Source organism: Lepisosteus platostomus, chromosome 3 (genome assembly GCF_059453375.1).
Source record: "Lepisosteus platostomus isolate fLepPlt1 chromosome 3, fLepPlt1.hap1, whole genome shotgun sequence".
Lineage (NCBI taxonomy): Eukaryota > Metazoa > Chordata > Actinopteri > Semionotiformes > Lepisosteidae > Lepisosteus > Lepisosteus platostomus.
The window spans coordinates 45,362,831-45,390,338 of NC_142613.1; the positions used below are offsets into that span (position 1 = coordinate 45,362,831).

A 27,508-nucleotide genomic window follows, 5' to 3' on the forward strand; every position below is an offset into this window, starting at 1 on the left:
CTATTTTCAGAGCCTCTGATTGGGAAAAAAAGACCTGCTGATCAGTTTCACACACCAGGGAGAGAAAAGAATGGGATTTTTTCTCTTCGAAACGTGTGTTGTCTTTATGAAATTCGTGTATTTTAAACGTTTAATTAAGAAGTAAAAACCTTACAGCGTACACAAAGATTCTGAGCTGATCACGAGGAAGAAAAATCACCCATTTTTCGCGCATAAAAAGTGGTTTTTAACTCTCGAAACCTGTTTTTATATGTTTTAAAGTCATGCAATGTCTAAGTTAAGCAGGAACACATCATTATATCTCATTATTTATTTATTTTTTTAAAAATTTAAAAATCGTTTGCCCAGCCTAATACTATTGACTTTCTAATGTTAGAACTAGACGAATACTGCAAACTACAGTTTGTAAACACTAATTGGGATGTCTGCTCCTGTGTGGATTTGATCTTGACTGATCCAGGTCATACATAGCAGCTACACTTTCTAAGCAGAGTTGAAATCTTGAAACCTGCAACAATGCAACTCAGGACTGATTGGAAAGGGAAAGACAAAAAGGATAAACTGATGCTTCAAGACTTTAAGAGGATATTCTACCCTTTTCTTTTTCTTGTTTTCATTAGCAACATGTGCGATTTCAAACTTCTCTTAAAAATAATTAAAGCTAAGCCAAAACTAAGCATAAACATCAAAGTGAATGGAATCAGCAGTGACTCATTTATTCCATCACTCACAACTTTTAAAAATGTTACAGATAGTGTAAATTGCACAAGTAGATACTTTTGCCTTGTCTTGTTATATTGTGTGTATTTCATAGAGATAATGATTACACAAGAAAGACTACACTGGTGAATTGCATTGACAAGTCTGAAGAAGGTGGAAAGCAAACTGGTTAGAGTCGACTAATGGCATTTTGTTTTAAAAAACATCTCACTGGAAGGAGAAATTGATTGTAATCATGAGCTATTATATTCATTGCACTCAATTTTTCAAATGGCATAATTGTTTCCAAGTTATTCACACCTTCAAAATGGTTTTTATATAACATTCAATATGAACTTCTTACTTTAGCACATATCTTAAAGTTAGCTTACACTTTACACTGGAAAATGGATGCTATTTACCTTTCTAAGTGCCGAATTCATTTGGCAGGAGTACCAAGTTTTAAGGGTTTCCCACTTATCTACGTGCTGTGCAATTTCAGTCTGATTAAGTGGGCATTTAAGAAAATCGTATCCCTATTTCAGCTACAAAGAAGCATGAAAAGCAGAAAATTATAGGTTACCAGGTCTCAGGTCCTTTGCCCCCTTTTCCAAGCATGGAATTTGATCTTGATTTAAACATAAATATGCTATGCTTCTTATGAGAAGCTTTTCAATTAAAACACATGCTCTGCCCAGCACACAAGTTCAGAAGCTTTCAATGATTGATAGTTTCTTGTATAGGCCTTAAATATTTATAGAGTACTTGACTAAAACCTGAAAACTAACCACAAACTATGGTCCGGAAAAGTAATCTCAACTTTACCAGCTGGTCTCTGCAGGTATAAAAAGAATGTACCCTTAGAATACAACAGTTGATATTAACTATTATATATATATATATTATTATTATTATTATTATTATTATTATTATTATTATTATTATTATTATTATTATTATTATTATTATACTACAGTATACAGTATATATTATTATAGGAACAAGTAATAGGTTTATTCCATGCTGAAAAAAAGAAGAAAGAGAACACAACGTTTCGGCCGTGGAGCCTTCTTCAGGTGTGAGAGAGACAGGGCAGTAGGCAAAGTTAAAGCAGCGGGAGAACAAAGGTTGGGAGGAGGAGTGAGAGGCGGGAGCAGGGGACAGAAAGAGAGGCCAATCAAGAGGTGTGAAGTCAGAATGGGTGCAGAGAGGTGAAATGAAACTTCCAATGAATGGAGAAAATTTTAAAGAACAGTAGTCTGTCGTTAAGAGAAGGGAGAATGTGTGATCCTAGCTGCAGAATAATTCTGGTTTCGGTGGTCTTTCTGATGAACGAGTTCAGAAAACCGTCTTTAAGAACACAGAAGGAGAGATCTTCTCTTCAGAGAACACGTCAGGGCTGTGAAGATTAAAGATCTCTCCAAGCCCATTGTTTCTCATTTCACCTCTGATGGCCACGACCACTCTAATCTCTCCGTCTGTGTTCTCAAAGTGAAAATGGGCATAGAATAAAATTAAAAAGGAAAGTTAAAACTGAATCAACAGAGGAAGATTTTCTGTAGAAGCAAAGGGAAGAGTAAAGTTTTATGGTACTGTTATTTAATGTTGCAGTTAAACACAGGAGACTCAGCAATTACAATTCTGTGTGCCGAACAAAAGAACAGAAATATATCCTAAGATTAAATCATGGGGTGAAGATTTATTAGCTGTACTACTAGTAGCAGTTGTAATTTTTAGCAAAATGCTGAATATGTGAACATTGCCTCTGCTTGTCTAGTTGCTCTGCCTACAAGCAGATGCATACTGTACCTGTACCAGACAAATGGGAAAGCACAAGGGTTTTCTCAATTGGGGAGCAGGGGTATAATCTGCTGGAATTAAAATCTTTTCTTCTCCTTTTAAGAATTCTGAAAACACTCAAGAATATCATATTTAGAAATGCCAGGGTTGGACAGTCAGGTAAGTATGTGAGTTGGGTTGACTTCTTAAGCCAGCAGGAGCTGGAGATGAGCAAGTATGAACATACTGTAGAGTAGGGAAGACCAGCTGATTCTTTCTTTGTGCAGATGGGCTCTGACAGTCACCAGGTACGCACCTCTTGAGAGGTGATTATAGCAGGTGCTCTGAGTGAAAGAAATAAAAGTGGAGACTGCTTTTGCCAGTACTACAGTATATACGGAAATACAAGAAATTGCTCAGTCTGATTTTTAATTTATTCTGTCCTTCAGAAACCACTTCTACACCATTTTTAACACAACATTGTGAAGTATAACTGTATTTGACATTTTGCTAAAACAATGATAATGATAAGCTCCAATCGCAAAAATAATGACAAAAAATACAAACATCTGGTAGAACATTAGTCCAACATTATCTTCAGAAATCATTATCACCATCATTTTTTTTTCTTGGTACTAATTTATTAATAATGAAAATCATCTAGGAAGACTCATGCACTCTTACATTGCAAAGTATTGTAAGCCTGTCATTTGTGCCACTATGGGTTCAACTTTTGTTTTTGTTTTATTCCTTTTGTGAAATGTACTGTACAGTATATTCAAGAATGTATGGTCAAGAACGTTCTTGGACCAGACACAAAATATAAAAGATGAGCAGTCTTTTGTGAAAAATGATATTTTCAAAGACACCATAGCAACTTCAATAAAGAAAATGTATACATGAACACAATTGAAAAAATGACAGTAGATGTCATTATTTGGAGTTTCTGACTGACAAGCCATCAACAATACTTTGAAGTAAGATTATGTTATAAATTGGGGGTGTAATTTGATCTGTTGTGATTAAAAATCACAGCTTTTAATTACTTCTGATTGTGTTTACCTGATTTTTATTATGAAACTCATCATTCCTTCAAAATAATATTTTCCTCATGATACACTAAAATATGAACAAGTAAAGATTTATTCCATGCTCAAAAGAGAAGAAAAGAAACCTTCTTTGGGCCTTCGAGCATGTGACACCTGTGTGACATCCAAAAAAGGCTCCGAAAACATTGTGTTTCTTTTCCTTTACTTGTTCCTTTGCAGCCTACGCATGCTGACGCACCTACCTACTTGATATCCTAAAATAGTTTGGTGAAGCCAATATACAGTATAGCAGTCATTAAATAAAAATAAAGTTTTCAAACATTTCACCTTTCAAACATCCAGACACACATAAATCACAACTTAATACAAAATGAAAGCTCTCACCAAGGCAAAATCTCCTGCCTATTAAATCTCAGTAGGTAATGAAAGTCTGTATGGTGTGTTCAATGTTGCCACAAAGTTTTCAGTATGTCACAAACACGATTTCTCCTGATACTGTTCAGCAGCCTTCTGCACTTGTGACAGAATCCCCCTTGATCTTACATTTAAATCAATACAGGCTGCTGGCAAGGCTTGAAATGGCAGTACTTGGCATTACTGTATGGAAATTCAATCAGATAAATGAACCCACAGAGAGTTAAGTATAAAGAATTTTCCATCACAAACCAATTACTGCTTGGAATAGATTATTTTTTCCTTTTTAATTATCTGAGCACTTGGCTTTGCATTGTCTTTAAACTTCTATCAATATGTAATGCATTATTAATAATGTGCAATCATGTAGACAGAGTGCAGACTACACAAACTGATCATAGATGATTTAAGGAGGTTGTAGCAGGTTTAGCTCCAATATCTTAAATAAAACAAATGTATGAAAATTGTTCAATTAAATGTAAAACCTTAGCATGGCTGCTTCTGTTTACTTTTTAAGGTCCAGATTCTGAAACTCGTAATAACTGCTCCCCTTGGAGATTTCAAATTGAAATTGGTGAAATAACCTTGGATTTTACTATTTTTAATAAAATCGTTATATAATCTAACGAACTGGACTTAAGGGAAGGAAAATAATGGTGTAGTCTAGAAGAGAAAATGGGTTTCTATAAAGTATTCCTTTATAATAATATTTCAGAAAATTAAAAGACAGCATATTATACAGTATATATAAAGGTAACAGTAAAAAAGAATAGTTTACATTAAAAAATTAAATCTGAAGAGAAAGATTTCACATGACTTATAAGATTTAGTCATGTGTTATTTTACGTTTAATTATTGCACAAGAATACTGAGTTTAAGCACATCTTTGGTTTCTCAGTGGTTTCTCAGAGCACGTTGTGTCTTGCAGTCCAGACTGCCATTTTGAGCCGATGGTCAAGATTCCCCAGTGAGGCCAAGGAACCCAGTTAGATAAGAAAGGAGCTCAGGGGTTAGGGCACTCGTTTTGTTGTCCAGGTGTTTGTGAGTTGAAATGTCATTGGAGATAATGTTATTTTATGAACATGCACAAAGACCTAAAGATTTATGGTTGACTCTTATCGTTGGCTTATAGGAGTATATAACAAGCTAAACAGCCATATAACAAGCTAAACAGCCATGAAAATGATACTCTGTTTTCTTTCAAGAAATATGTGACATAATTGCATCAAAAACTACTAGCCACCAAATGAGTCAAATGGCCTCTTTTTCTTAACCATTGTAACTGTTCGTATGTTCTTAAACAATAACAGGATTGATTTTGTCAGACTGTCTTCACATTGTCGCCCAACAGCAAGACCTTGGATTTGCACGTGCTTTATGAGTTTGCAGTAATGTCAATGAGAGATTACACTTCTTCTCCAGTAAGTGATAAGCAATGTTTTGTGGAGCCTATAGCATGTTAGCTGTTGAGTAGGAACTAAGGAAGCATACTTAGAAGAGAGCAGAACAAATCTCTTTAACAAGGTAGTGAAGAGAGAACAAATTGTGAAAGACAATAGAAGGCTGGGAAGTGGCAATCTTGTTTTACTTGAGTCCTACAACAACATGGTAAGTTATGGGTGTAGCTAGCATTGGTGTTGCTGTAATCAGCATCTACCCCATGGATTGTTAAGGTTAGCTGGACGTAAGGGGCCCAGATTTGGTAGGGAGAACCTCCTGTCGATCTTTATACTATGTGACCCACTACAGACCTAAACTTCCTTTTGTTGGGTGTTTATAGCTCATGAGATTAACATATTCTAGATATTCTAAAGGTAATGCCACTTTTACAGCCTTCTTATTATCCCACTGCAGGCTAGATTAAATATTCTTGTGATTCAAATTGTAAACATCAACAATAAAAAACTTACTACTGTTTGAATTGAGGGTTAGGATAGGTATACAGTAATAGGTATATAGGTATACTGTACAGTATGTTCAGAAACAGAAAATTTAATACTTGCCAAGCACACACCATGCCAAGAACTGTGTCAATCATACATAACTGTAAAGAGCTTTGATGAAAACATATTTGATTAATTTGTGAATATTATTTCAAATATAAAATATATAAGAAATACATTCTTAAATTATTCTTTGTGTGGGAGATCAGCAGTCTGACATTGGATTAACCACACTTAATAGGTGTACCGTGAAATACCCTGTATGTGAAAACCAAATTAATTTCTGTGGATAAAACAAATTAGGCTGAATATGCAAGCATTGTGTAATCTCAAATCGGAGGTATTCATGATTCCGTAAATGAAGGGGAGTATGTTTGTTTCATTGTCAGTGACTATGTTCATTATCACTGACCTTGAATACAGCAAAAGCAACAAAAATGCTTCATTGCTCATGCTACATCTAACTGATAAAATTACTATTTAAAAACAGATTTAGGGCTTAAAAACAGTCAAGAAGCAGCATAATCTGATCAAGATTAAAGTATATGAAGTAAATTAGACAGAAGGTAAAGCAATTAGCAAGGAAAGAAATTATGTTAATTAAGCTGCAGTGCTTGTTAGGTCATTTTCATTATGCATGTTATACTTTGGCTTAGGGCAGGATATTCCTGGGAAGATTAATAGTTGCATAAGAAAAGGTGTAAAATTAGACTGCATAACTCAATGCACATTATAAACAACCCACACCAGCGCTTGTTATGATAAGAAATACCATTTTAGTTATCATTAATATATTTTCTATTTTTAAAAACATGATACAATTTAGTACTTGCCAAGCACAAATCATGAATAACAGCATACCAAAAACCTGGAACATGTAGAAAACTGTAATGTCTGCATCTTTTTTTTCTATTTTTATTCTGGTGGGGTTGAGAGAGCAAAGCATTCTGATCTAAGCACTTTTGCTATACTGCTTTAGGTTGTATGCAATAACTTTAAAGTGACGATCATTTACTCACACAAACTGAATTCTAATACATCATACCCTGAGTGGCTTAAAGAAAGAAGATAGAGAAGACAGAATAAAGAAAGAATGCCTTAAAGATAGAAGAAAATGTGACAAAATGTGTTGTGATGTCTCTCATCTTTCAAGTGTTTAAAGATGCTGCGTACAACCACAAGCCACACTACAAGAGTACTACTCTGTGTAAATATAGGTGGTCATTGTTTTTAGTATGCATGTCATATGTGGCTGTAGGATTGTTTGTTGCAAATCTACCCCAATCATTGCTTCAAGAGATTAATACCAGGTAGACAAGAGAGTGTCCCTGTCCCCAATGTACACTTATCTCTCAATTTTCCACAGAGGCCTTTTGTTTTGATTGCAAATCATACCTTACAAAGGCACATGTAATTTAGAAACAAAGCAAATAAAACAACTTAAATACAAAAGGACAACATCCTTCTTAGAAGCCATCATTTTTAAATGACTGTAATCAAATCAGCAAAAGTCGATGTTAAAGCCTACCTTTTCTTTTGCTAAGACTTACAATGATTGTCAACTGGTTCTGATCAAAGGTTTGACTGGAATGTGCTCAAAAACAACTTTGAAAAAACTAAAAATTGTATAGGCTCTTCTATATTCAAGGAATAAAGACTTTCTCTTTACTGGTGAATGTACAGGTAAAACAATGGTATTGTAGTTCTGCAAATGTAAAAAGTAAGTGGGAAACACGTGCGAATACAGCTGCATTTTTCAGTTATGGAAAGAGAATCATAAATAGAACTCTGGTACTTAATCACATTTAAAAGAAGTTGCTGTGCAATACACATTAGGGATTGAATGATTGCCATTTTCCAAATTAATCAATGCAAAGCTTTAACTCTCATTGCATTAATTCCTTGACAAGTATGCTTCCACTGAAACCACACAGGAAGAAATGATTTGAGATTAATTTAAGTGCATTTTTTACTTTACTTTCTGAAATTAGAAAATCTTGCTTGGGTACCAGGTGCAAAGGTTGTGCTGTTTGCTGATTTACCCTCTGACTCAGCTGGTTTGTTGACATCCAGTTTTAATTGATTGAATCTCAGATGTTGCTGCCTCATCATCTTTGACGCCATATAAAGCATTACACTTCGGGGATGGTAACTCCAGCTCATACAAGTGTACGTTCAGAGAAAATATTTTAAATAGCGCTTTAATACTTGATGCAAATGACTCGATATTTCTAAATAAATTACAGATCAAAGTACATTAGGAAACAGAGATAATGCAGACTCTGGTGCATCTTGCTGCACACCATATTGCTCAAACATATAAAAGATGACTTAAAAAAATAAGCTTCAATAATTAAAACAAAACTCCTGGGAATGAAGCATCTCAGAAATCATTATTGTCACATACAAAGAGATAAATGCACATAGAATACAGATAGGATAATGACTGATGCTAGAACATTCAACACATGGTATAAAAGCACTCATTATTCTGATACCTATTAGACATTTTTTTCTCAGCTCTCCCTTTGCCTCTTAACACTACAGTGACAATGAGTTAAAAGCACGGTATCCCAAAGCAAAAAATTATCACTCATTTCCTGAATACTGAAAACAATTAAAAACCAATCCAGCAATAAAATAACATAGGTAATGGACAAAGATCAAAATTATGTTTGAGTTTTTCTACTGGCTAATACTAGTTTTGGAGGAAATATTTATTTAGATTTGGAAAAAAGTGAAGTAAATTTGCTCCAGAGCAAAATGCCTTAAGAGCTGCCCTGTTAGTGTGTTTTCTTGCAAAGAAAATGTTTACAGTTATCAAGGTGATGTTGATGCTCAAAAATTCAGGTCATTGGCTCATTTCAAATCAAGTCAATAATCATTGCTCACCAAACCCTAACTGGAATTAGACCAGTCCACAGCAAGGCAATTTTATCACCTAAACAGTTGTTTTGGCAGGTGGCCTAAAATGGGATGCTAATTTTAGTCTTTCTCTGAGCACTAAGTCTTCCATATTGGCAGCATTCCCAGCCAAAGAGAGCATTAATGAAGGAATGCTGAATAACTGTCATTACTGCCAGTGCTCCCACCAGAGAGCATTTAAACTCTGCACTGGGAAACATCTGATTAATATTTTTTTTGCCCCAGATGTTCCCACTAGCCATGTTCAAACCCAGATTCTTAACCTGCTGCAAATCAAGAAATGAATCTTTAATCAACAAGAAAGTAACACTATTTTAGCAAGTGAGAAACACATTTGCATAGTCAACACAGTTGCTAGTAGTAAAGAAGCCATTTATAAATTAGTTATAAGAGATATACAGTATATCTGTTTAATTTCTATGCCATTCATTAGTGTTACGTATTACAAGGTATTTGACATTGCAATAATGTGCTCTTGAAGTATTACAGGTTATAATGGTTTCCTTGATGGCTTCCTTGCAGCCCCTATAATGAATTACCAATATCATATATTCTGCAGTGTATTGTGGATAAAACATATTTACTAAATATCAAGTCTATTTATAAGTCAAAGCATACTGTACCTTTATGTGCTCTTCTCACTGTTCTCTACAATAGGTTTAATTACCTTAATGCTAAAAGATTATTATTGTAATGCTATTGATTGAGTTAGCAATACAGTTCATGCAGAATTATTAAATATGCACTTAAAATACAATCTTGAATGTAACTTTTTTCATAAACTCTTACAACCGAAAGACTTCAGCATGTAATGATTCTCCAAGTTTGAGATCATACCGTCATAAATCCGTCCAGCAAACCGGAATCTGGTTTGGGTGGTGCTTGAAGCCGTTCCATAGACCATTTTTCAATTATTGAGGCGACTTGAGTATTTTCAGTGTTTAAGATTCGGAATCCTGTCATGTTAACACCACTGTAGCGGTATGGCTCCACATCAAGGGCAAATAGGTCCTGGAAGAGATGCGCTTGTGTAAAAATTTGTGTAAAACAAATTTCCTTCTTAAAACACCCAAGGGATACATACTCATACTGTATCTCTAAGATATTCTATCAAAATCAAAAGTTAAATATTGCAAAAGGCTGTTTTCTTTTGTTATTTTACGGAAGAAGCTCTGAGTATGTGGCTTGAGTACCTAATCACCATCCAATTTTCTATAAAAAAGTTCAATAAAAAATACATTAAAAACATATTTGTGTTTTAAAGGGTTGTTTGATGATTTAAAAATAATGTGATTCTGGTTACTCATAGAAAGTTATAGGTATTTACAGGAAGATGATGGGTCTGACTGCAGAACACAGATCCAGTCTGTTTAAGGGGCTAATATTGTACAAGATTTAGTACTTGAAGAATTTAAGCATACAATAACTGATTTCAATAGTTATTTGTTTAATTATTAAAATAACTTTTTTAAGAAAAGATGTTTAGTCTCCCAAAAATCTATATTTAATATTTTAATTGTAATTGCTGTTTCAACTACCAAGGCTGACTTCAATGTTGTCTCTTTTTGTAAAATCTTTTCAGGTAGGTTATTTTTTATAGTACTAACAATCACATAAGAAGACTGGTTGAAATACTTAATCATTCTTCTATTTGTATTTATTATAAGTTAAATGAAATATAAGAATATAAGAAATACAAGCAAACAAAGATGTGGACTGTTCTGTATATCAACAGAAAAAATCTGATTAAATAAAATAAGTCATAATACATAGATACCAGCATTGGTGAATCTAGTTCTTTCAACACTTCTACATAGGTTACAATAGGTAGCTGAAGTTCCTAAACAAAAGGTTTTCATCTGAAATTAATTTTCACTCTTCTGTTTCACTTGGTTGATTCCTGTGAAATATAATTTTCATTTATCTCACCTAGAGTATCTCATGTGTCACAGTAGCTAAGGAGCACACTTCAGAGTGATATTAACAGGAAAAAATAAAGCCATCAAAAGACACTTTATGGCACATCTTCATAGTACTCTAATCGTATTTAGCCATAAATGTTAACTAAACTCTTCCATTCATACAGGATTAATGATAATATTCTTTTATATTCTTTTCATATCCAGGAGTCTTATACAGAAGTCTATAGAAGTTCATAATATGCAGATTAATTGATAATTCGGGCATATGAACATACTGTATGTGGAAAATATTTGATTAATAATATACATTAATAATTAATTGCTTAGCTTGGATCATTCTGTGTTGTGTATATTCTCACCCTTTAGTGGCTGCTTAACAAAAATGATACAGGAGACAAATTAAAGGGGGCAAAATGATACTGAAAATGTAAAATTGTAATTTAATTACGAATTAAACATTTTAAAAAATATATTAAATGTTTGTTTTCAAGTAATATATGGTCCAAAACACAACAAATAAAATAAAAAAGTAGGTTTAGCAACTAAATTGATGATAACTGTGCTTTTTTAAAATGATATTTGTTAAAAAAATACAAAGGAGAATATTACTGCATATTTAGCAGCTTTGTCTCTTGCAGTATGTTAAAATCTTTTCCATTTGAATATACTTTTAAAATTTAAAACTTCTGGAATGGTAATCTAAACAGTATTAAAATCTAGCAATATTACAATTTAATTCACTTACCAGTGTTGTAAAAATGTAATGGTAATATTCCGTCATCATACCCATAGCCAATGCCTGTAAAAAAAATACAACCAACTATGTTTTCTCACACTTACAGTATGTAGCTCATAATAAAAGGAAGCACAGCTAACTATTTTATTAACTTCAATTTTGTATTAACTTGGTTAATAGTAAATATTCAGCTGTTTATACAAACTACATGAGAGAACAAACTAATTTGGCAAATTAAATATTTAAAATTGTCAGAGAAAAAGACATTTTCTCAGTACATTTCACATTGTTTTGCTTTATTCAATGCCTTCCCTACACCACATACATGTATTACTTTAATTAGTTCTAAAACAATGTTTCCATGCAATTGAAGTTTTAACGAAAGTTTTCAGTCCATTATTATTAGTAGTATTATACTTGACATATCTCAGTATATACTGCATTAATTTGCAGCATGAGCCTATATACAATCCACAATACTAAATAAAATTTGTTTTTACTCCTGTATCATTAAAAAAGTTCAGTCTTTGTTTTTTATTTAAATCAACGTTTTGCAGGTGTCTGTAAGTATTGCATAAATGATTAAAAACAAACGCTGTTTTGCAAAAGTGTTTTTTGTGTTTGAATTAAGCAGATGTATAAAAAAGAAAACTGCTGTTCTCCTTCAGGCATCTTCATGGTTGTTCACACCCACTCACATGTGAGTCAATCCTGGAAGATCAAGATAAGCCTAAAGCCACGTATTGAATTCATTATATTCCCATCTGCAGTGCTGAGATTTTTTTGAATAATTACAAAAGGCCAAAATAATATCAATGTGGAATGTATCGTTTATATTTTTTGTGTCTCATAACTAAATGGTTATTTCTCATTTGAGAACATGTGCACTTCATTCCTTCAGGTTAGAAAAGCATGATTTTTCAGCATTGGAGTTATCTCTAAATGAATCCCCATTTAATTGTAGATCTACCCTCTTTATAACATTTTGCTGAATACATTAAAAATATAATTGTGACTAAGAGACAAATTATAAGTAGTATTACACTAAAGAGAATTTTACTAGAAATACAACCAAATCTGGGAGACCTTTTAAAGTAGCTATCGCAGTAACTGTCGAGATTCAGTGTGAGCAAACATCAATCGTTTAAGCTACAGTATTGATATCTAAAAGCATTTATAATAATTTACAGCAACTCTCAGGTACAAATATTTTGGAGTCTGTAAACCTGTACTTATCTAGGGGTCAGAAGCTTTGGGATATTATAATTAGATCTCCATACCTCCAGCCATCAATCTCAATGAAATTTAATGTAAAGGCAACATAACACAGCTAACAGTTATTTAATTGACAGCCAACATGAGTTCAAGAGATTCATTTTATCCAATTTGGGACATGAAGGTGACTAAAAATATGATTTTTTCTCATGTTATCAATGTTTTAATATAATTCCATGTGTACATTTCAAAACTCAAACTGGAATAAATCTTCAGTTTTAAGATTGTCTTTGTTTATTTAAATCTTTTTGAGATTTGTGAAAGTACATCTAATAAATTTACACTAATTTCAAATTAAATACAAAATGCATCTTATTAATATTATGGATAGTGGTACAGGAAGTTTAAAGTAAAAATCGGAAACTATTCAGCAAAACATGGTTGCTCATACATAATAATTTGTGTTCAATACACGTGTGTCAGCAATTATTATTTATTAAATCAGTGGAAGCAGCTTCCTCTGAAATTGTACATCTGTGATAAGAGAAGGACGATAATTTGAAAAATACAACTTTAAAATTCCTGTTATGTCATGTACAGATAATTCTCACCTACTTATTATGACTTTTGTAAGAAATTAATTTCTCCGACGGCTCATTAGGGAAAATTATCCTACTTGCAATTGATGATAGGTGTCCTTGACCTTCATTATTAACTTGCTATTTTGCAATTGATAAAAAGCCCCTAAATGCTTGGGTGAATCACGTTATTTTTAATATTTAATAAATGCCTTTGAGCAGGATACATGAATGTCTTTAATTAAGTTACATTTTAAAATACAATTCAATTTTAACTAGGCATATTTGAAATCTAACATCTAAAACATATTTAAATGATTTACCTTTCTTCATAGAGAATTAAAATAATCAAGGGATCTAGCACTTTTTAAAAAAATGCATTTTGAAAAGCAAAGCTTTTGGCCTAGAAAAACAATGACTGTCTCACTTCAATGTTTTATTTAAAATGTATACAATTATTACCTCTGCAAGAATGGTATTAAAGTGTAAAAATCACTATGGGTATGAAATCTTTTAAGAGATATACCTGTATGAGATAAGGGGACATTTTGGCAAATGTTAAAGTGTTTTTCCCCCAGTCACTCTCACTAGCTGACATACTGTACTAGGTGAAATAACTAGTGTGACATGCTTGTGTGAGACACATGACATGGTGTCAGAAAAACCTTTAGAACAAATATGCACATTTCTTTCAATGTCATCAGCTCAATTACCGTAGCTTGATGCTCCTATTCAGGATTGATAAAGTTTAGATTTCAGCACAACACATTGGACATAGATGACATAAAAAATATTAGGTAATCACCTGTTTTAATATACCAGCTGCCATTTCGTGCCCACAGTCAAATATTACATGGAACTCTTTCCCCCTCTTCATTTCCTTCAGCAGGGGTTTGGCATCCTTTGTGTCCGCTGGTAGCTGTCGGATTTTCAATCGAATGTTGTAGCGTGATGGAGCCTTGATGAGCTCTTGTAATCGAATGAGACCTTGTGGGATTAAAAAAAAGAAAAGGAAATGTAACAAAAACATATGGGACCTTGTTAAGAAATGGCTTATCGCAACATATACAATTTACAGACTTCAATCCTTTCTGTCAAGCATACACGGTAATATGATACATAGCTTCTTGTCCTTTTAGAGCTGCTGTAACAATTTATGGTCTCCTAGAAACAACTTGCAGTTTTTAAAGCCCTTGATTTTTGATTCCACCTGGGGATCTCTAATTTTCTTCAGAATCCATTCATATTTTTATTTTTATTTTTAAGGAGGAAATCCTTAAAAATAAAAAATAAAAAATTAATCTTAATCCTTAGTAAAGCACAGCTATTATTTTTGGATTCCCACACTAAACTCAATAATAAATCCATGAACATATCATTATTTATCTGAAAACAAAAACCATTTATTTTAATTTCCCAGATTAAAAAAAAAACTAAATGAGAACAAATAACTGTAAAATACCATTCACACTTCAGCAATGTTATAATTTCTGATTTTCTTTCTATTATATTTCACATTTTAGGTCAGTTCATGCCACACAAATCTGATTATCGGAGCATGATGTAAACATCCCATTCATTATTCGGCAACACTCTTAGGGCAACCCATTACATATGTTTGGATAAACATTGAAAACAAAGTACATTTCACAAATGCAGATTTATCAAAACATACACACAAATGCCTGGAAAAACCCTCTCAGTTTTCCCTCAAGTTATCTGAAACCTTTGCAAAACAAATGGAATGCACCGCAAAATCTCAAATGGTGGGCTGCCCTTTCCACAAAAGTACTAAAGGCATGATTGATTTATATTCTTCGGCTCTGTACATATATTTAATATTTCCCTCTTTTCAAGTTAAAAACCTCAGCAAAGGTATTTTTATGGTCTTAACCTCTCATCAGTGTTCACATACAATAGTTCACTTCCCTTTATGCATTTTGTTTTCTTTTGCATCAGGCTGAATGCTTCACACTGGAAACCAGTGTATAGTGTGATTGCACTGGCTAGGACTCCTCCTGTAACAGAGTGCACTGATGCTCTGTATGTCTTCATTATTGTGAGCACCCCGTTGCACTCCAATGATGCCCCACAGTGTAGAGCCTTCAGCCGTAACAAAGTAGCTCAGTGGGTTAGCACTGCCTGTAAGTCCTCAGAATGGGGTTAAACTCCTTGTAATAAAATAAATGCTACAGTATGTGGAACAATAATACAAAGTAGCAAAGAAAACTGCTCTTCATACGATGCCCGAAAAGGGCAGTACAGAACTGTTTTAATAACCTTGTTCAGTATGGGTATAATTTAAAGATGCAGCATGTGCTTGCAATCCGACATTTACAGTACGTTTTATCAACCCGACACAATTAAATTATCATATGAAAAGTAACAAAAAAAATGAAGGAAAAAATAAAATATTATTGGTTGGGTTTTTGAATCGCAAAGAATTTCAACAGGATTGTTTTTTTTGTGTGTCTTTTTTCTGTTTTTCAGGTTTTGTTTTTTTTTCAGGATTCCAGTAGCGGAAGCATTTTGTAAGAAATCCACAGAAGGTTGGTAATCAATCTGGAGTCATGAAACATTAATCAAGCAAAAAAATATAATACAATAGAGTAAATCACTCACTGCTGAATTTGATGGTTTCTTAGGTTTAACTTTAAATAATTAACTACTATTATAACTAAAAAACCCACTGACACTTTGCAACCTAACCCCTCAATTTGACGTTGGATGATATGAAAAATCACCCAAGCAATTTCTGTTACTTACAAAATGTATGAATGATCCTTGTTTCCAAAAAAGCTATGGGATTATTTAGCCTTAATTACTTATCACAAACACGTTTTGTAACAGCAGAAATAGCACAGGTTTTCTCAGACAGAAGTGAGATCTTTAAGCCTTTTGAACTATTCACTCCATTAAACTATTTAAAACCAATATACAGAAAAAATACTAACCAATTTTAGCAATGCAGAAAATCTTTTGCTTTATATAAATATGTGTGCTTAAGAAAATTATAAAATTTTCATACTGTAGATACATGTACTGCACCAATATTACCAATCACACCTTAAATGTACTCTTAGCACATTGTCGCATAATATAATGGTTAAATATAATGGTTAAATATATAAAGCTTCTTTTATCTCTATAACAGACTGTCAATATAAAAGTTTAACGGTGATATACTGTATTGTGGTCCCAAATAAAAGGACTGCAGTAACCAGAGGTTTGCCACTAGAGAGTGCCAAAAAGACCTCAAAGACATTAGTAAAATAGTTTCTTCGGGGTTTAATAGTCACTGATTGGGTTTACAATTGGGATTACTATGCATGCACTAAGACAAGGGGGAGTCTTAAGTACTTTTTATAAAAGGATATATCACAAGAGTCGAGGAAGAGTAAAATAGGATCAAGTAAAGTGAATTCCACACTGAAAAGGAGAAGAAACAGTATGTTAGCTTTTGTAGCCAATACAATACAATTGTAGGGGGGGTGATTAAGAGACCAACTGAGTTAAGTTGGAGTGCTTGAAGGTTAGGAGTTTTATTCTTGTAATAGTAGTGGAATAGTTAAGGGTGGTAGTAGCCATCCTCTCTAAAGTTGCTATTGTTATTTTTGTAGAAGTCTGTTGGTGTGGTTTTCAGTTTAGAAAATATTTTACCAAGCCAGGCAACTACCAGGCTACCAAAATAGTGGATCTGACGAATATAAGAACAGTTACAAATGAGAGGCCTTCTGGCCCATCCAACTTGTTTGATAGTAGTTGATCGATTCAAGCATCTCATCCAGCTATTTCTTGAAAGAAGCCAGAATGGTTTCATATTCCAAAAACCCTTTGGGTAAAGAAGCTGGTTCTCTGTATAAATGTACTTCCTCAGCTGCATTTCAGGAATAGTTACCAGGTCTAATTATAATTTTGACCATCACCATATAATATAAATCTTTAATTCTCCTTTCTTCATTAGGTGTTTTTCAGTGCAGTCAGCTCAAATGTATGCAAAGTATACTTTGCTAAAAAATTATTGCTGTGACAAAAGCTTCCAATAAATCTACCTTCAGTTCATTACTTTTCTCAGATCAGCCTCTTTAGACCACTTACCAGAGTATGTATATCTATTATCTGTCCTCCCACACACTGAGACTAAAAACCAAAGCCTTAGAAAGAACATTATCCAAACCCCAAGATATTTATGCTTACATTCTTTAAAACATCCTTTGCCTATTGCTCACATTTCAATATTAAAAAGCCTGTTAATTCCCCTTTAAATTTCTATTTCGTTAACATGATAATTTGATGTTGTCCCTTTGTCTTAATTTAAATTAAGATGAGCATGTCTAATTTTATTGGGGTAAAATGCAGGGAGCTCACATGTCAATCAATAAATGTTTCCTTATAGGACATAATAAACATAAATATATGTAAAAACTGACAGCAGCAACTTCTTTCCACCTTTTTTATTTACAGTGCCTTCAGAAAGTATACAGACCCCTCCACTTTTTCCACACTTTGTTGTGTTGTAGCTTATTTCAAAATGGATTGAATTGATTCTTTTTTGCCATTAATCGACACCCAATACCCCATGATGACAAAGTGAAAACAAGTTTTTAGAAGTTTTTGCAAATTTATTAAAAATAAAAGGCTGAAATCTCCTATTTACAAAAGTATTCAGAGTCTTTATTATGACACTCCAAATTGAGCTCAGATGCATCCTAATTCTTTTAATCATCTTTGAGATGTCTCTAGAACTTGATTGTAATGCACCTGTGGCAAATTCACTTAATTGGACATGATTTAGAATGGCACACACCTGTCTTTATAAGGTCACACAGTTGACAGTGCATAGCAAAGTAAAAACCAAGCCATTATGTCCGAGGAACTCTCCGTAGACCTCAGAGGTCTAGGATTGTGTCAATTTGTCAATCTTGAAAAGGGTATAAAAAAATTGGCAATGCATTGAAGCTTCCCAGGAGCACAGTTGCCTCCATCATTGTCAAATGGAAGAAGTTTGGAACCACCAAGACTCTTCCTAGAGTTGGCCGTCCGGCCAAATTAGGTATTTGGGCAAGCAGGGTCTTGGTCAGGGAGGTTACCAAGAACCCAATGGCCACACTAACAGAGTGTCAGAGTTCCAGTGTAAAGATGGGAGAACCTGCTGGAAGGACAACCATCTCTGCAGGACTCCCTCAATCAGGTCTCTATGGTAGAGTGGCTAAACGGAAGCCACTCCTGAGTAAAAGGCATATGACAACCCACATGGAGTTTGCCAAATGGCACTTAAAGGACTCTGAGAGCACGAGGAGAAAGATTCTCTGGTCTGATGAGACAAAAATTGAACTCCATGTCTGGTGAAAACCAGGTATCACTCATCACCTGACTAATACCTTCCCTATGGTGAAGCATGGTAGTGGTAGCATCATGATGTGGGGATACTTCTCAGTAGCAGGGACTGGGAAACTGGTCAGGATTGAGGGAAAGATGAACAGAGCCAAATACAGAGAGGTCCTTGAAGAAAACCTGCCCCAGGGCACACACAATCTTGGACTAGGACGAAGATTCACCTTTCAGCATGACAAAGATATAAAGCACACAGCCAAGACAACACTGGAGTGGCTTCGGAACAAGTCTCTGAATGTCCTTGAGTGACCCAGCCAAAGCCTGGACTTGAACCCCATACAAAATTTTTGGAGAAACCTAAAGATTGCAGTTCACCAATGCTCCCCATCCAATCTGACAGTTTGAAAGAATCTGCAGAGAAGAATGAGAGAAACTGCAACAAATCCAGGTGTGCCAAGCTGTTAGAAGCATTCCCAAGAAGACTCGCAGCTGTAATCGCTGCTAAAGGTGGTCCTACAAAGTACTGAATTAAGGTCTGAATACTTAGGTAAATGGGAGATGTCAGTTTTTAATTTTTAATCAAATTTAATAAAATTTCTAAAAACTTTAACATTATTTTAAACATTTGATCAAACTTGATAAAAATACCAGCTAACACTTGCATAAGCAACAGTCACGGCCATATTAAATTGCTTGTCTAATAGTTTCAGTATAGATCAATACAACATGCTTGTGTTAAGAACACTATCTATGCCAAACTATGCCACTTGTTACTATGTTACTTGTGTTCAAGCTAATGGTAACAAAAGATATTCACTCGGTCAGGGGTACCTATGAATGTATCATGATGCATAGCTGTAGGATTTTTTCATTTATTTAGAATTTTTTTACTATCAAATAAAGATAGTCCCTTAAGTTATACAAGTGGTCACAAATTTAAAAGTGACTATTCACTAATGTAGGTGTTTGCTAAAAGGGGTGAGAGTTACAACCTTTTTTTTGCAGTGATATATTTGACTGATAATTATAACATTATAATTTTTCTAAGAGTCAATTCAGCTCAACTATGCTGGCCAAGCAAACAAATTTGATAGCGTTGAACCGCTTTATTTCCAGCAAAAAAGTATCAGGCCAATTAGCTGACAGGTGTCTCTTGTTCCTCAGGTGTTTGTTGTTGGGTAATTAGACACACATAAAAGAGCTTGGCTCTCTTAGATTTAAGTGTTTGGAGTCCTTGATATAAAGCCAAAAAACCCAAAGACCTTTCTATTAAAGAATAAACAAATAATTCTGAAGCTAAAACAAAAGTAAAACTCAATCAGAACCAGAAATTATATACCAAAATCAACAATTTGGAATCTACTTAAGAAACTACAGGTTAAGTTATCAATCAGCAGAGACACCTGCAATTGATGACAAGAAAAGCATTAGAGTAGCATTGATGGAAAACCCCTTTAAACAACAGTCAGTGAAATTAACAACCTCTAGACAGCAAGCGTGAAAGTATCACAATTTGCAGTTCACAAAAGACTGAGACAGCAGATTTACACAGACTAGACTGCAAGAAGTGAACCTCTCATCAGCACTAAGAACAGAAAAAAAAAAACAAATTAGAAATCCATATCTTCAGAAGTATAAAGATGGACGAGGAGAGTTTTGGAACAAAATTTAATGGATAGATGAGATCAAGAAACCTTTATCAAAGTGATGAAAAGGTTAAAGAAATAAAAATACAGAATACCATTTGTGAAGTATGGTGCAGGTAATGTCATGGCTGCCTCTGGTTCTCTCTTCTTTATTTATAGTATAATGTTAACAAATTATGAAAATGGCAGAAATAATTCTAAAATTTACAGAAACAATTTATTTCACATAAGCAGACATGATACAGTACTTCCCCAATTCTTTGGAAAAGCAAAAATAGGTTTTGACTTTACTGTCCTAGTATTATTGGAGGGCACTGTTATACACTGTGGAAGGATAACCCAAATGTTCTCAAAGAAACTGCCATCAACAACTACAGCTTATCAATAACACTACTTGTCCAAATGCAAAAAATAACACATCCAAACTGTACAAACACCACACAATTTCTAAAATAGTTAAAGCAAAAACAGTACGCACGCAGCAATACTTTTTGGTGTTTCTCAAATTTCTAGCATAGAAACAAAGTGCAGTCTTACAATGGAACAACCAATACTTTTCACAACGTCTTAACCTTTATTAGTGGCAAGAAAGTGTGCAAGACTGAATTGCAACATGAGTACACTCATACCCCGATATCCGAACCTAATTCGTTCCTGAAAATCTGTTCGGAAGGCAGGACATTGTAAATAGAAAATAAAAATTCTATTATTTCTTATGGGGAAAATTCCATCCCTTTCCGAACCGAAGACAAAAACTACGCTCAACATATAATACCATACAGAGACCATATATGCTTATAGCAAGCTTAGTGAAGAATTCAGTTCTACTCAAATAAGCCAACTTTAGCTGTAAATAATTAATGATATCAATGATATGATCATATTTACATTTTTCATTCTTTTGTAATTGAGCGCTATCCAAGCAATCAGCTAGAACGATGTGCAAACTGTTGTTGACCATTGCGCTAAAGAATCTATTTCACTTCCTTAAGACCCCATAATGACCAGCAACTACAAAACAAACACAAAAAACACTGAAAATGAGAGCATATGCTTTTGCTGTGATTGTAAACAAAGGACTGCTGCCTCAAGGTATCCTTAACCATAATGCCTGTTGCCCATGCAGAAACAAACAGCTGTGTGGAAACAGCTAGGGTCAACAAAGAAAATGACTTCAGCTCTCTTCCTTCATGCCTGTACGATATACCAGATATCACTGAATGTCAGACATGACGTCCAGTTTTTAATTTGTATTATTTTTTCTACTTTTTACATAGAGAGGCGGTTGGGATGAAGTTTTAAAACATGTTTTTTCTTTGCCATTATCATGAATACTAATACAATGGCCTTGTAAAAACTCTTAAGCTTTATCAAATGGAAATTAAATAGACACCTATAACCCTTAAACATAATGCTTCTCATAGTTAGGATCACGTGGTAAATTAATTTAATGTTGGAAGAGAATAGCTGAAGACAGACATTTGTGGAAGAATCCTTAGGCGGTCTTTTTCCAGCAGTGTATAAATAAAAGCTGAAGATGACTATAATGAGGTGTCATCTAAAGATATAACCTATATAATTTGTACCTCAGCAGCTGGTTGCATTACTGGTGACTTTCCTTTTCCAGCATTTCTGCAGGTTTTCTATAACTCTTTAAAGCACCAGTGACTGAGGAGCTGGCAGAAGCTGTTAAATTTGTCCAGTTGAGCTGAAAATGAACTGCTTTAGTTCTTCAGAGAAGAGTTGGAATGAAAACCTGCAAATATACAAGTCCTCCAGGACCAGTATATCGGCTGTATCTTGAAAATTTTGCAAAAAGAATTACTTGAAGCAGGCTGTATTTAAGGCTTTTATTGTTTTTGTTCTTAAAAGGATAAAAGGCAAATGTAATGGAATATAAAAACTTGAAGGTGTCACAATCCTAGTGGTATACTACTAGATGTAGCGGATGTTTAGATTAAAGAAAAAGATTAGATGCAATTTTAGATTTTGCACCTAATGATTACAGGTATGGATAAAATGTAGCATAATGTTATATAGTTTTTTTTAGTGTTATATTAATTAACATTTCGAGTGTTACAGCATATTCACTCAGTCATAGGATCAACCTGAAAGAGAATACTGGATATGGAGTACTCTGGGGTATTTTGTGATATTTTCCAGTAGTGCTCAATCGTATTCAAGGTATAACTTTATATTGGAATATACACAAAGGAGTTTTTTTTTGAGTAAACATAAAAGCTATTGATTTTTATGTCAGGTCTGACAGGAGGTTGACATGGTCTCTGTTGAGTTACATAGCACTTATTAGAAATAATATGGTAGACATAATAAATGTTTTAATCTAATTTCAACCTTATGAAAAGCTTATAAAAGGTCAAAAGTATGAGAGTAAATATAATGTACCACAGACCATAAGATCTCCCTGGATAAAAAACAAACAAAAGTAAAGTAAGCCTCAAAATAGTCCTTCCTTTGAATATCATGACTGCTTTATAAATTGTTTTGAAACAACACAATAGAATGCTTCCATTCTATAATTTTATTTTAATGATTTGCACATCTACAACTCCATGCTACAGTCAGTGAAAATACTGAGATACACACTCACCTTTAAACCAACACAATTAAAGAAAATGGTAAACACATAACTCAGTTAGGCATAGGTCACTTGTAATTCCATTAAGGAATTGCATTTTTTATAATCAATTATCCCCTGAGGGTAGAAAATCAGAATGTAAAAGCAACGACACACAATAAAAGGAGACTTATTCAAAATTTAATTAACACGGTGTAAGACCACGATGGTCCTTAATGACTGCTGCAATCCAAAAAGGGACATTTTTTTCTACTTTTTGATGAATTGCCAGAGAGCACCATGCCATTTTCCCATGGCAGAGTCTGCAGAACAGTGAGAGAAAATGACTTTTGTGGTCTCTTAATGATTCGTTATTCCAGGGTATTCCAGCGGTGTTCAATGCTATTAGGACCAGGACTGTGAGCAAGCCAAGAACTGCTTATGGTTGTTGATATTGTGAGTGCCAGGTTTTAGCCCGGACATCTTGGTGCAATGTCTCTCACACTGTCTAGTCTCTACACTTTTACAGGCAGTTACGCATACAATAGGGGTACCAGCTACCATTCCATGTTGTTCCATGTTGAAACTGTCACTTCTGTAACACATAGCTAATTTGCATGTTCTACCAGTAATGTCCTTTATGTGCATTTGGACAACTACACATGGTCTATAAATAGCTTTTGTGCTAATGTATATCAAAACTGGACTTTCTGCTTGGACCAATTGTTTTATCTATAGTATATGTTTCACCTATGGTAAACTTCTCTAGCTAACACTTTTGTTTACTTCATATAATGTTTCCTTCCATGGAATCATGGCATTCACCACACTTCAGTGACATAATTGCCTGTATATTCATAGCCTTGATTAATGCTATCTTGCTTTATATTCCTAGATTGAACTGGAAAAGTAAATTAGGAATTGAATTTTGTTTTTAGACCCCAAACCTATAGAACTATTTCATTCCATTTTAAGGAGTCAGGTTTATTTGGAATTTTTAAGTCTTCATTCAATCTGCATTTTAATAATAGTTCTTTTGATCCTATTCCTTTTAGTCCAATTCTATTATGTGAGAACATGTTGTTTTATTTTGCTTTGTGTTTAATTCTGCCTTTTGTAAATCTTAAAGACTATTTATTATTATTCTGTAAAGTGGTATGAGTTGCTTTGGCAGGAAATGTCATATTAATAAATAATATGATTTTGTCTTTTTTGCTGTTATAATTTTAATCCATGTTTGCCCTGTGAATGTTAGAATAACCAAACTTACTGGAGAAAATTAGTCTTAATACAGAATGACCTTCCAAGCACGACTGGATGTGTCTTTGATATTCTATATTCTTTTGTTTTATATTTAAAAAAAAATGTTTTATATAATTTGTTTGTTTTGCTGATACATGTCTATAGTGTGTGCAAGTACTAACATGTCAACAATGTAGCATTTTCTTTCAGCTTTGTCTTTGGAGATTTACTCATTATGTCAGGTCTATTGATTTCCATGTCTGTATGGTTTGGCATATCCCAGAGTAGTTACAATTTCATTTTCGCTCACACTTTGGGTTTTGTGTTGGGACTATTTCAGTGGAACAGATAGGTCATAGTGAAAACACATTTTCTAATGAATATACAGTAGCCTGCTGCTTTGTTGTGTCTTTTGGTATATGCAGTATGGTATTCATTATTCAGCTTGTGCTAGTATGCAGCAACCTGGGGTTATGTGTTCAGTACTTTTTTTTTTCAGATTGGTTGCATAAATCACACATTGAATTGTTGCTGTCCTTAATTATGCTATTTCAGAATGAGCACGTTTTTAAATCTGGTGCTGCTAGGATGAACCCTTCCTTTTCAGTCTTTAGTCCACCACTGTTTAACCTTTGCTTTGCTTTTTCATTATCTATATCAGCTCTTTTTTATTTCTTATGGGTAAGCACCATAACATAGATTCTCTTCCAACGCCCTTGACATTTGTTACTGTATGACTTTTCTTTCCTCTTGTATTTTCTGTCCTTCTCTGTTTCATGTAAATTATGTTGTTCGTCTGACATCACATCAGTGTTTCCATGATATTTGATTGTCTCGTTGGTGATTGAACATGTATTCTTGTTCAGTTGATGCTTAGTCTGGAAAAGTTCATCCTTCTTTTGATAAAGAAACATATGGAATCCAATAATAGTTGTGTTGTGTGTGTGTTTTCAATTTTGTATTAGGGTTCTTTTTCCTTCTCAGTCTTAGTGTCATATCTGGGGAATGGTATATGGTGCATCATCAAAACTTATTATTGACAGTTTTGTTTTTGTAAATCTATTTCTATCCAGTTTATGTTAATAAAACTGTATGCCACTATGTGGATAACAAGTACTAATCTGTTCGTTAACCTTTTCCATCTGTACTACACCTTTTTTATTTTTCTTTCATTAATCCATTTTGAATTCCACATGTTCTTTAACTCCCGAATATTTATACAGTTCTTCATAGTTAAGATTTCTAATGATCGTGTCTACATTAAGTGTAGCTTTTAACTCTTGAGGCCAACCTTGTGTTTCTATCACAAATTCAAATTTGATATCTTTGCTGACTTGTGCTGAGTTGTGATGCTATGTAAAAAGTGTTCTACGATGGTCATCATTTTGTCCAAATATCATATTATTATTTTTGCTGGTGTTGTTGTGATAATGATAGCTTGGGCTTGTAAGAATCAAAAGGATGAAATACTTGTCTTAAGGTGGGAATGGGATGAAAATAATGATGTGTGTAACTTAACTACACATTTTTCAGTAAGATAGAGATCTTAAGAGTGTTATGGCCAGGGAAGATTAGGAAAGATTGTCTCATGCTCTTTATGATATTCACACACTGTCTGCCACAGAGTGTACTGTATTTATTTGACTTAGAGTTCCAATATTTTGGTAATTGAATCTATGTATACAATATGGATCCTGGAGTATGATGAAAGGAAGCAACACGTAAGCATTTGTTGTTATTAGTTTTGGTAAATCTGCCCACATGACATACAAATGCAGATTTTACCTGTCAGAATTGTATATTTATACACCCTCATACATATACAACAGAACAGTAATGTTAAATCAATAGCAATTTTCTTTAAGTAATATAACTATCGGAATATATCCATTCTTATAAAAACAAATGACTGTTATGCTTAATGGTAATTGTTTGTTGATTAGAGAGCAGGTTTGCCTAAGTTACTGTATATTATTCCATCGATGTGGTAAATGTACATTTTTGATAATCCAAGCTATTTATCTACAGGTAAGAAACCTACTGCATACATACATGATTCACAAAACCCCCACATTTTCAGATGTATGAGAGCTGCTCAGCAGGTGAGTGATGGGTCAAGGGTTCATTCTGGAATTATTCTCATAAGATCCCTCTAATTTTAAGCTTGCGACCATATACCAAGTCACTATTAACCTCAGTCTGAAATCATCGTGTCCATTTACATTTTAATTAACAGGAGCATTAAGACGAACAAAAATCAATTTCACTTCAAGCAGAGTTAATAACAGCACTTTGATGTCAATGCATGGAATCCTTTTGGCCCAGATCAAAACCAGCAGCAAGATCACTCTGAGGACAGTTAGAATTGTGAAATATGCACTACACTACATTTCTAACAAGCCATTTTATCTAAAAACACCATTTTAGTAGAACATTTTTGCTCTTTTGGGGGAAAAAACAGATAAAAGAATAAAATAATATTCATTTACAGGAATAAAACAAAACACAAGGATGTATTTTTTTCAGCACCTTGGTCTTACAAAACATATTTAAACATGCCTTACCTGTGCTGTCATCATACACCACTGTGACTGTTCTCCATTTGAAGAAGTGCACCAAGTCCAGGATGGCTCGACTGAGAGATGAGAAGTCAGGATAAAGGCTGACGTAGAAAGAGTCCCTGTTGTCTGAGACTTGGTGTTTCCATTTTGTCTGAATGTGAGGAACTCCAAGGGCATTGCAGATGGACTGTACAGCGTTGGCCGATGAACTATGAGAGGGGCCAAAGATGGCAGCAACCCCAAGAGACAGCTGATCACAGGCTGAAGAGGAGATAGAATTCTGTCAATGATGAGAGAAGAAAAACCAAATGTGCTAGCAAGTACTATTCAAATCAAGTATGTTATTTACCAGATATACTACATCATTTTACTTCCCATTACCTAACAACTGATTAGTGTTTGCAGAAAATAACTGTAGACATACTCACTATTTGTATACTGTTAAAATAATGCTTTCCATAAGCTATGACAGGAGTTCAATATATCATATACTTAATTTCAGAACAATTATCTGAAACCAATTGTCTGTTTTTATTTGAGTTTAAATATATTTTTTCTGCAATTTGTTTCAGTTACATTTGATAAGCCTGACTAATTTAATTAGTACTATACCCTGCAGTAACTGTGGAAAATGAATTTAAAATAAATAACTAAATCGATGTGACTTCAGCATTTAAATGTGTAAGATAGTTTATAGCTAACACACACTCAGAACACTCAGCAATTTGGTTGAATGGGTTTGCCAGCTAACACATAATTATGTTACAACATTCCTATAGTTTAATAAGGTCAGATATGATTTGTTGTAATGTTTTAGTAATGACAGACGACAATGCAAGGCATAAATATTCAGACATTATTTGTTGTTTGTTTTAATAATGCATAAC

The 27,508-nt window shown here is 33.9% G+C and overlaps 1 protein-coding gene across 3 annotated transcripts in view; it reads right to left on the reverse strand.

Moving 5' to 3' along the window:
* The window catches only part of grik2 (glutamate receptor, ionotropic, kainate 2), a 266,090-nt gene that overhangs the window by 143,998 nt on the left and 94,584 nt on the right, over positions 1 to 27,508 (reverse strand). For all 3 annotated transcript variants that reach the window (XM_088625713.1, XM_088625714.1, XM_088625715.1), the window contains 4 exons: positions 26,625 to 26,882; positions 14,066 to 14,247; positions 11,477 to 11,530; positions 9,647 to 9,820 (listed from right to left, as the gene is read on the reverse strand). In XM_088625713.1, coding sequence (XP_088481839.1) covers positions 9,647 to 9,820; positions 11,477 to 11,530; positions 14,066 to 14,247; positions 26,625 to 26,882 — 668 coding nt within the window. The remainder of the gene's footprint in view (positions 1 to 9,646; positions 9,821 to 11,476; positions 11,531 to 14,065; positions 14,248 to 26,624; positions 26,883 to 27,508) is intronic.